The sequence below is a fragment of the Plecotus auritus genome (genome assembly GCF_963455305.1).
Source record: "Plecotus auritus genome assembly, chromosome: 4".
In the NCBI taxonomy this organism is placed as follows: domain Eukaryota; kingdom Metazoa; phylum Chordata; class Mammalia; order Chiroptera; family Vespertilionidae; genus Plecotus; species Plecotus auritus.
Window position 1 is genome coordinate 99,199,500 of NC_137775.1, and position 11,271 is coordinate 99,210,770.

At 47.3% G+C, this 11,271-nt stretch overlaps 1 protein-coding gene across 1 annotated transcript; it reads left to right on the forward strand.

Moving 5' to 3' along the window:
• Positions 1-220: 220 nt before the first annotated feature.
• Positions 221-6,555, forward strand: RPS10 (ribosomal protein S10). Its single transcript, XM_080666684.1, has 6 exons — positions 221-300; positions 1,084-1,233; positions 1,462-1,633; positions 3,202-3,279; positions 5,647-5,702; positions 6,466-6,555. Exons 2-6 carry the CDS (start codon positions 1,084-1,086, stop codon positions 6,505-6,507), a joined length of 498 nt encoding a protein of 165 aa, XP_080522810.1. The 5' UTR covers positions 221-300; the 3' UTR covers positions 6,508-6,555.
• The last annotated feature ends 4,716 nt before the right edge of the window (positions 6,556-11,271 follow it).

Below are 11,271 nucleotides of genomic sequence, written 5' to 3' on the forward strand. Positions count from 1 at the left end.
AAGTTAAATTATTGCTGGGAATAAAGAAGTAGCGTGTTTCTAAGGAGCCTGCCCAAGCAGAAAAGTGACCATTTCCTGACAAACCACGTAGAGGCTCCCGGCGGTGGCGGTTTCACCGGCCGGTGTCGTCAGGGTTTGCAGCTGCCGAGCCGCCAGTCTCTCAGGCACCGCCGAGGCCACCTCAGGCTGTGCGCGGGTCCTGACGGGGGGGCGGGGCACGCCGGCCCGGAAGAGACGCCGCGCCGCGCTGCGCATGCCCCTTCCTTTCTAGCTCGGGCCCGGTACGCAGCAGCTGTCGCGGTGAGTTCCTGTGGAGTGCGGGCTCTTATCGGCCTCCATCCTGGCCCTGTCGCCGCCGTAGTCGCTGCGCTTCCCCGTAGTTGGGGCAAGGGGAGCCCTCTCGCACTGCACGCTCGCTCATTTCTGAATAATGAGAGGCCAGGGGCGCAGTCGGGGGGGTAGTGGGAAGCTGTTGGTGAAGATCGGCGTCCCGATGGCGGAGGGCCGAGGAGAGAAGGATGAAGCCCTTGCGTGGCGGTATCTGTGGGCGAGGCTAGGAGGACTGTACCCCGCTTGCACACTTTTCCTTTGGGGAAGAACTCCACTCCCGTTGCCTCTTTGCTTGGCCCTGGGACTCTAGTTTGGGGGGGTAGGGGTAAGAAATGAGGATGCGAAGGTTTAGCCCTTTGGTTGCGGGTCAGCGGCCCGTCGTGAGAAAAAGACTCCTGTGGCCTCTCCTTGCGTACCTGAGAGTACAGCCTCGCCGTGCGCATCTTGGTACAGTTGTTGATGGTCCCCAGATAATCAGAATGCCGGGTCTGCGCCCCATTATTCCTTTATGGTTGTGAGTGAAAGTTTGAAGCGAATGATGCCTTGGTAACTTTTTTCTCACCTGAAGTGTTTTCGGGGCTGGAGATGGGAACTGGTAACTGGTGGGTGTCAGTTTGAATCCCTCCTTCCTGCATGTTTTGTGTTTGAGATTCCAATCCATTGGACAGTGATTTCGTATGGTCGTTTGTGGGTCTTGAACTCGGTTCCTGACCCCTGGCCACATTGCTCTTGGTGGTCGCTTTCTTCCCGTAGATGTTGATGCCCAAGAAGAACCGGATTGCCATCTATGAACTCCTCTTTAAGGAGGGGGTGATGGTGGCCAAGAAGGATGTGCACATGCCTAAGCACCCCGAGCTGGCAGACAAGAACGTGCCCAATCTTCATGTCATGAAGGCCATGCAGGTAGCCAGCCGGGCGCTGCTGGAGTGGGTGCCGATGGAGGGGTTTTCCACGGCTGTTCAAGGCAAATGCCAAGGAGAAGTCAGGACAGCCCGAGCTTCTCGCTGCCTTGACGGGCCGTGAGGTAGATGCATCAGAAAACGTGTCTACTGTGCAGCCCAGCTCCCCTCTGCACCGCGTTTCTAATCTAAGCCCCTAGTTAGGTCTCAACCGTAGTTTTCTGCCTTGCAGTCTCTCAAGTCACGGGGCTATGTGAAGGAGCAGTTTGCCTGGAGACACTTCTACTGGTACCTTACCAACGAGGGCATCCAGTACCTCCGCGATTACCTCCACCTGCCCCCTGAGATTGTGCCCGCCACGTTGCGCCGCAGCCGGCCTGAGACTGGCCGCCCAAGGCCCAAAGGTATGGTGCCCAAATAAATACCTCCAACGGCCTGCTCTGCACCAGCTCTTCCTGGGAGCGGTATATGGGAAACGGGAGGGGGGGGGGGCAGACGGAAAGGGGTCTTATAATCTGCCATTGGTGTCAGCTGTAGAGGGCTCTGGCATGCAAGTCAAGTCCCGAAACCTTTGTCCCCTAGGATGAGACTTGTAATGGATCTGGACTCAGGCCCTCAGGTTATCCCAGGAGACGGCATTCACACAGAATATTAGTCTGTGACCAGACCTGTGTGGTAGAGCATTGAGTAACCTTTTCAGGAAAATCACGGTGTGAAAGTTTGTGCTTCATGTGTGGATGTGGGGTGGGGGGCAGATTATCTACTGGCTCACAGTCATGTTTTTGCCCGGGTTGTGATTTCCTCTTCCTTGGGTTCTGAAAAACTTGTCACAAGAACTTTGTAAGCTTGGGTGATGATGGAGATCCTACACACAGATGGCCGTGGCTTCCAGGTTCCACTGGAGACTCCATGGAGCTCAGGAATATTTGTTTTACAAATGCTCCCAAGGGGCTCCTGGTGGTTGAGTGGGGTTGTGTAACTAGAGCAGAAGTCCTACACTGCATCTAGGAGCCCATTGTCTCAGTGCCCCACAGACTTGATTTAGTGGCCCTATGTGTGAGACCTGGCATTTATTTTAGCCACTCACTTCAGGTTCAGTTTTATCTCTTTTACATTAAAGAATGGTTTGCCTGGGCTGATGTGACGAACACTGAAGGGTCATGGGTTCATTTATTGTCCAAGGGTACATGCCTGGGTTGTAGGTTCGATTCCCAGCTCCAGTCATGGCGCATGTAGGAATCAACCAATGGATGTGTCTCTCTCACATTGATGTTTTTCTTTTTCTTCTCCCCCCCCCTTCCTCCCTCCCTCCCTCCTACTCTCTAAAAATCAATAGAAAAAATATCCTCAGGTAGGGATTAAACACGCCCCCCCCCCCCCAAAAAAAGGTGTTTTAACTATATATGGACTCTAAGGTAACTGGGTAGAGAGAATACTAAATTAAACTTCAGTGTTTTTAAGGTGCCTTTTAAATAATGTCTTAATGTATCCACAGCATGAAGGGGGGTGGGGACTAAAGGATTCTTGGTGGCCTTTTTATTTATATACTTCCTATTGGAGTATTGGAGGTGGGGTTTTCATCTGTGATGCCTCCTTTGTACAGGGAGTTTCCACTTCAGAGATGGATCAATTTCAAAATTTTAGCTATTGGAAAGTTTGTAGAAAATAGCTGAATTTCTGAATTTGCCAAGTAATTGGAAAGTGTGCGTATATATTGAAAAATACAATTGAAAGCAATCCTTTTGCAGATGTGTGGCATTTTAATTAAGATGTGAGTTTTCCCAGGCCTTCAAGAAGCCACAATGTCAATGACAAGTTTTTCTAGCTGGTAGTTCTAGGTGTAGGAGTTCTATTCCCATTAACTCATTACAATGACTAAGATGTTCTCGGGTGAGATTTGAAGAGCAATTCCAATTTTCTTGGCCTGAAGGGAACCCATTGCCCATGTTCACAGTGTGGTTTGCTTGTGTAGGTCTGGAGGGCGAGCGACCTGCAAGACTCACACGAGGGGAAGCTGACAGAGACACCTACAGACGAAGTGCTGTGCCCCGTGAGTAACAGTCGACTGTGGGGGTGTGTGAGGGTAGAATCTTGATTCTCCGTCAGCCCTTGAAGATGCCAGAGTGACCAGAAAGGTCTTGGTTTCATTCTCCGGCTGGGGTCCTTTGTGCTTCTTGCCTTAGGCAGGGGTTTGATGGGTGGGGATTGGGGAAAACACCCTTTGAGCTAAGGACAGACTTAGGTTGAAGACGTTTAACTAGAGAGCAAACTGAAAACTTTCAGCAAAGCAACATGGTTTTATGTTGAGGTTGTGTTCCTGTGTTGTAAGCTCCTTGAATGTAGGGTCCACTCAAATTACCTTTGTTGTTTTCTTATTGCAAAAAAGTGTAAAATCTTGTTTTATTAGATTTTAAATATTCATTTATTAAATTAATTGGAGTGACAGTGGTCAACATGAACATAAAGGTTTCAGGTGTGGGTTTTTATGTTACAAGACATGTATATTGCACCATGTACCCATCACCCAAAGTCAAATCTTCTGTCACCTTATATTAGGACCCCCTTCTGTAAAATCTTGTTTTAAATAGCAAATATTAGCATTGACTTGGAACAACAGATGTTTGTTCATTCAGCAAATATATATTGAGTGTCTGTGGTGTGCTAGGCACTGTCCTAGGAGCTGAGGAGACAGTAGTGTACATAACATAAAAAGGCCCTTCTCTCATTGAACTTGCATTTTAGTGATATGAGATGGATAAGCAAAAATAAGTAACATAATATGTCCCAATGATGTGGATGCTATAGGAAAATTAAAGTGTGTGTGTGTAATTTTCAATAATGCTGCAGAAGTGAGATTTAAGCAAACACCTGACGATGCGGAGGGGAGCCATCCAGTGGCTACCTGGGGAAGGCATCTGGCTTGTCTAAACGACAGAGGACAGTTTGAGAATCTGATAAGGATGTGGATCTTACAGTCTGTAGGCTGTGAGAGGACTTGGGGTTTTACTCTTGGGTAGAATGGCGAACCATTGGTGTTTGCAGAGGAGTGGTAGGAAGAATCACCATCTTCGTTGCAGAAACAAAATTGTGTTAGAAAAACAAGGTATAAAAGGGAATTTTTACTGACTTTTCACTCTTACCTCTCTCTAGTCGTAGTTCTTGATTAAATGAGCACTTGACCTGAATACCTTACACTTACAGGATAGATAGTAGTAATGAATTCCTCTGGCAAACCTGCTCTCCATTTAGAGAAAGTTAGTGGTTGCTCTTACAGAAGTCACACCACATGGGAAATCAGTCAGGGAATGGTGCTACAGGGGGTGTGACATTTGGGACCAAGCCTCAGGGTGGGTTCTCAAGTTTAGGGGAGTGAGCATTTCAGGCAAGAGATGAGCATGAACAAAGGTATGGAGATGGAGAAGACACTGACTTACTGGTCAAAGGGGCAGGGGAGTGAGCAGACAGGAGCCTGTGGTGGATGTGATCTGAAGTGGGCCAAAGGGACCCCAATTTGAACAAGATTTCCTGAAACCATACTCACTGTTGACCCTGCTGCCCCACCCCTGCAGTGTGGACTATAAAATTTCCTAGTGGCCACACTTAAAGCAAATGGAAATAGTTCACATGAATGTTAATTTTTTATAATTTATCTTTATTGTTAAAAGTATTATAATGGCCCTAGCTGGTTTGGCTCAGTAAATGGAGTGTTGGCCTTTGGACTGAGGGGTCCCAGGTTCGATTCCAGTAAGGGCACATGCCCGGGTTGCAGGCTCGATCATCAGTAGAGGGCATGCATGAGGCAGCCAATCAATGATTCTCATGATTGATCTTTCTATCTCTCCTCCCTTCCTCTCTGAAATCAATGGGGGGGAAAAAAGTGTTACACTGTCCCCTCTTTCCCCCCCCCCATTGACCTCTACCCCACTGAATGTTAATTTTTTAACCCATATAAACATTAATGAGATTTTGCATTCTCTTAAGCCTTGAAATCTGATAAGTATTGTACACAAACCTCAATTTGGACTAGTGGCTGCTGGACAGGGCAGCACGAGATCTTTTCCTTTTGCTTCTTTCCCATGGTCATAATAAAGTTGTTTTTTGCTTCGGTGGGCCATTGTGTTCTTTACCTTTTAGTTCTTCCTTCACTGAGTTCCCTTTGTAAGCTAGGTGCTAATCTGAAGCATGTAGTGATGGGAAGTGGCAGTCAGGGCAATAGTTTGGACTATGAGTTTTCAAGGATGACTTAAGGAAGGCTGCTCTGGGAGAGGGAGGGGGCAAAGTAGCTCAGAAGTGTAATTCACTTGTACTTCATGGGGTCTGTTTGCTGACATGGCTTTCCCTGCAAGATTGGGTTGGGTGACTTATCTGCAGTAGATGGGACCATGTGATGAATCTAAACTGGTGTTTCTCGTTACAGCTGGTGCTGACAAGAAAGCTGAGGCCGGGGCTGGGTCAGCAACCGAATTCCAGTTTGTGAGTATTCCCCTGTTTGCTCTCCATGAGCAGTCACTGTTATGGCCTCAGCCCTGTGTGTCCCACCTCTCATGTCACCCCCCCCCCCCAAAAAAAAAAAAAACCCTCAAATTCCAAATAAGGTTTTTACATTAAGACAGATGGAAACTTTTTTAAATATATAGATTATTGCAATGAGTCTCACAGATAAATACTACGTGTAGCATAGTGGTCTTTTCTATGTCTTCTATGATGACCGTAATCCCTTTAGTTTCACGAACTAAACGTAAGGTTGAGAATCTGTAACTGGAGAGTGAGTGGGCTCTAGAACCAAGGTGGACTGGAACCAGATCCTCTATTTTCCTTCAGAAGGTGTGATCTGTGTCCCAGTTTCTCACCTATAAAATAGAGGTGATGATTGTAGCTATCTCAAGATGATTGTGAGATTAGGTAATCCAGGTCAAGTGCTTGTGTGGGGACTGGGCTATCACTGGAATAGCCGCTGCCCAGTAGCACAGTGAAAAGGGGACGGGGGTGGCAGACACAAGATCTTGTCCCGTGCTATGGCTTCTATGTGTGTATATGTGAGCACACTCTTTAGTGGTTGTCCATATTCCCGTCTTACAAATGAGGAAACAGCCCGAAAAGTGAATGTGGCCCTACAGCCAATAGGGCAAGGCTGGGGCTTATGACTTGCATTCTCTTTGGGGAGCCTCACCAGTGATAAGGAGGCCTGCTGTTCCGGCTTACTGCTAACGCCAGTGTCCTGTGCTTTCTCTTACAGAGAGGCGGATTTGGTCGTGGACGTGGTCAGCCACCTCAGTAAAGTTGGACGGGTTATTTTGTGTTGAATAAACTTGTGGTCAGAAAACAATGTTGTGTACCCCCGTTTTGTTTGCATTATGGAATGTAAATGGGGCAAGACTGGATTGGTTTGGGGAGTTGTCTTATCCAGGGTGACATCACTTGCTGCAAGACTTGGCTTTGACTTGGGCTCTCTTTGTTCCAGCAGACACCTCCCTGCAGAGTCATGGCCAATGTGGTTACCATTTTGGGAGGCTGTTAGAATGCTGGGCGTCTTCACCAGACCAGCCATGCTGGCTCAGCTCCGTGTGGTGGGAAAGTTGCTTTTTTGTGGTCTTGGAACGGAGATTCTGTGCCTATTTGGGAATATCAGAAGTGCTGGGAAGGTAGGATGTAAGGAAAACCAGGGGAATACTGTTCTAAAATCCTTCACAGTCTGACTAACATAGGCGGAAGAAACTACAGGCATGGTGTTCAGGCCTACAGTTTACTAATCTCAACCTCTTAAAGGCTAAAGGATTTACATGTCAAAGGGTACAAGAGGGGGTGCATTGTCCAGTTTTCCTGGAGCCTTAGTGAGAGGTGGCAAGAGAAGGATGTTGAGAATTTTCCCTTGGAGCCAAGCAGGATTTTGGTACAGGTACCAGAGGATTTGATGGAGCCCTGGCCAAGTGGCTCAATTAGAGCATCACCCTGATACAGTAAGGTTGCGATGTCGATCCCATAAAAGTCAGGGCATATAAAAGAATTAGCTATGAAATATAAGTGGAACAAGAAGTTGATGTTTTCTCTTGAATTAAAAAAAAAAAGATGGGACCATTCCTGTGGTCCTGCACTGCATACACCATATACTTAGCACAGTGTCAGGAGTGGGTGGTGAAGGTGCAGTCCGATGAGCTTGGACAGAAGCACAGACATGTTTGCTGTGTGACCTGCCTTGGGCTTGACTTGCAGATCAAACCCTGACTAGGTGGGTGCAGTATAATGTGCTTCCTAAGCGGGGGTCAAAGCTTTTAAGGCAGCAGCTCTGGCCAGCCGGCAAAACTGGCAGCTGAAGTGGATCTTCAGGGGTACAGGGACTTGGGGGTTATATTTGTGTGGTACAATATTACACAAGTGAGATGTCAAAAATCCTACACAGGTGGTTTTGTCTTGGTAGCCACCTATTTCAGTCTTCATAGACATTTGTAATTTAGACCACAAGGTGGCAGCCAAAGGCAACACCAATTGTGCACTTAAACTTGGCCCTGGGAGGTGTGCTTTGGAATCTGAACCACCAATAAGCGGACGCTTGCTTTGGCAGAAAGGTTGTGTTTGGGGAAGCTGTTTCACTGCTGCCTTGCCAAAGAATGCTTTTTATCCAATTTTTCTGCTGGCTCCAGTGATGTCAAGTGGTTTGCTGGTGTCCACACGCCTTGATTGTTTAACCTGGATCCCATGTGAAACGTTAGTAGCTCCTGGCCTTTCTGTTTCACATGGAGGCCAGCGAGCAAGTGGATGGGTTTTCTCATAGCCTTGGTGACTTTCTGGTACTAAAGCATCCCTTTTTCAACGAGGGCTCTTTGCCAACCCCTTCCCTCGTGATTTCAATTAGTTCCAGAATGTGTTCTTCAAGGTCTCCCACCGACGCTGGGAAAACATGGAGAATCCACAAAGTAGAGGCAGAGCCTGTGGGTAAAAACATGCAGATGGTGGTGGCTCTTGCTGCCTGCCAGCCCTTCCTCATATTTTGGTAGATTGTGTGGCCCCTGCCAATCAATAATCATTAAGTAGCTGTTCAGGGATCAGTGCCAGTACGTGCCTTGGGAAACAAGCCTCGAAATTGGCCTTCAAGAACCTCACAGTCTAGTTAGGAAAACAAAACCAAAGCTATACCTTGAGCCCATGCCAAATACTACATAAGTATCATTTCCAGGCTGAATTCTAAGGAAGGGTAGGGCAGGGGCCATGAGTGAAGGCTGAAGTGAGGAGCGGGAGAGTGAGACAAGTCGGCATCTTAAAGAGGTTTCCTTCCAAGTGGTATTGGGTTGTGAAACTGATGCCAGAAATGAAGGTTGGTTTTGTTTTTTGTGTGTTTTTATTTTTTAAAAATTATTTTTATTTCAGAGAGGAAAGGGGAGGGAGAGAGAGCTAGAAACATCAGTGATGAGAGAATCTAATCGGCTGCCTCCTGCACGCCCCCTCACTGGGGATCGAGCCCGCAACCCAGGCATGTGCCCTGACGAAATCAGTGACCTGGTTCATAGGTTAACGTTCAACCACTGAGCCATGCCAGGTGGGCTGTTCTGGGTGTGTTTTTTTCTTAGTAAAGCTAGGAAAAACAAATGTTTGCTATTAAAAGTGCCTGAGAAGGTCATTTGGGGTGCATGGGTTATGAGGGGCACAGAGAGGCCCACTTGGGCACCTGCCTGGGCACATTGTTAGACAAAAGCTTTTGGGAGAGTTTTGGCCCATCTCCCAGGGTTGATCTCCAGGCTCGTAGCTCACTCCCACTACTACCAGCAAGAAAGGCATCAGGATTTTTAAAGGAATTTTGGAAACTGATAGCTGAAGATACTTTTTCATAATTTAACAACTTCCCCCCCTTTCCCTGAAAAATAGATTCCTCTTATAGGCAGTGCCAGTAGCAGCTTTAAGTCTGCGACTCTAGAAGTCCTACTTCTGTTTTGTTTTTTAATTGATTTTAGAGAGGAGAAACATCAGTTTATTGTTCCACGTATTTATTCATTCATTGGTTGATTCTTGTATGTGCCCTGACCAGTGATCGAACTGCAACCTTAACATATTGGGACAACACTCTAACCAACTGAGCTACCCAGCTAGGGCAGCCCTACTTCTGTTTTGATGAATTTAGTAGACCTTTAAACAGCAGCTACCATGTGCCTAGGTTAGATGCTGAGAGACAGTGTTTCTGAAAAGGATGTATCTAACCCTAAAGACAGGGCCCACTAGAACACCCTACCCCAGGCACTGGCCTCCATCAGGGCAGTGTGGGCCCATGGGGCTAGGAATTCCCCATTCCTACCCTGGGCTCCAGAAGCCAGGTCTGTTAACGAAGCTAAAAGCAGCCCAAACTGTTATCCAAGGTTTGGGAATGCAGTTTGTAGAGGCCCCACTGCAATGCGGGGGCGGGGGCGGGTGCTTCTACCACTTCTGCTTTAAAGCTGAACCCTTAGAATGGATTTGTCAATCCTTTTACTTCTTACCTGGAAGAAGTGAGATGGGAGAATGGAGCCTTGCTGATAGCACTCATTAGGACAATTGTTTCTAAGTCCACAGAAGAGGGAGGCCTGGTTTAATCATTTTGTTCTGGGACAAAGTTTGGCTGTTTCCAATGAAGGTAAAGCTCTATTGGATCAGCAGCAGGGTCAGCCATCTAGGTGAGAGGTGGATGGCCTTTTTGGTTAGGTTTTCAGGACAAGGACTTGATCTTAGGATGCTGAGGGAAGCTGGCAGTCTGTGGAAAAGAAGGTGACTGGGCTGGTGGGGGCGGGGGAGGGCGGAGAGGCAGAAGTGTACCATCCTCCTGCTCAGCCCTCCCTCGGCCTTGCCCCAGACTACCATAAACTTCCCCTGAGAGATCCCTGGCCTCCAGCTTTGCCTCACTTCCAACTGCTCTCCATGAGGCACCAAGGTTATTTTTTGGAAACAAAAATCTGAACAAGGTGTTTCCCAGCTTAAAGTTCTTCAAAAGTTCTGTATTGCCTTCTAGAGTCTTTTTTTATTATTATTTTTTCCTATTGGTTTCAGAGAGGAAGGGAGAGGGAGAGAAACATCAATGATGAGAGAAAATTATTGATGGGCTGCCTCCTGCACGCCCCTACTGGGGATTGAGCCCACAACCTGGGCATGTGCCCTAGACCAGAATCTAACCTGGACCCTTCAGTCCATAGGCTGACTCTCTATCCCCTGAGCCAAACCGGCTTGGGCCTTCTAGAATGTTTTAGAACCTAGACAAATGCAAATCTCCTTTCATGGCCTAACAGGTTCATCACAACTTCCCATCTGTCTACCAAAGCAAGGCTCTAAATCCAGAGTCCAGCTAAACTGGCTCATGCTCTTTCCCAGCTTGAGACTTCTTTACACACAGCATTCCTTTTACAGGGGAACCTCTCCCACCTCCCACCCACATGGAGCTCTTATGTATTCTTCATTATTCAGATTAAATATCACCTCTAAGAAGCCTTTGCTGACAGAACCGCCCCTACTTCAAAGTCAGGTCAGATGCCCCACCTGTTAGTGCCTACAGCAGGGGCCGACTCAGTGCCTCACGTGCAATAGCTCCTTTGTAATTGTTAGCTGCATGAATAATGTGCTATAAGGAGTTGTCTCTGAGATGCTGTCCCCTTCTATGCAAAAAAAAAAAAAAAAAAAGTTTCTGTAGGCCTCAATTGGGAATGCAAAAGTGACTGAGATGCATGATTGCTATGGAGGTTCTGCTAGAATTAGGGAAGGCAGACCTAGAAATGTACACTAAGTGGTAGGTGGTCTAGTGGCTATAGCTGGAGTTTTATTGGAGACTTGTGAGGCAGAGGGGAGCAAAGAATATCCAGGGAAAAGCCTCTCATAGTGGGTCACTGTCACCATGTGAGCTTAATCTTTTTTTTTTTTAATATATATTTTTATTGATTTCAAAGAGGGAGGGAGAGATAGAAACATCAATGATGAGAGAGAATCATTGATTGGCTGCCTCCTGCACACCCCCTACTGGGGTTCGAGCTCAACCTGGGCATGTGCCCTTGACTGGAATTGAACCTGGGACCCTTCAGTCTGAAGGCCGATGCTC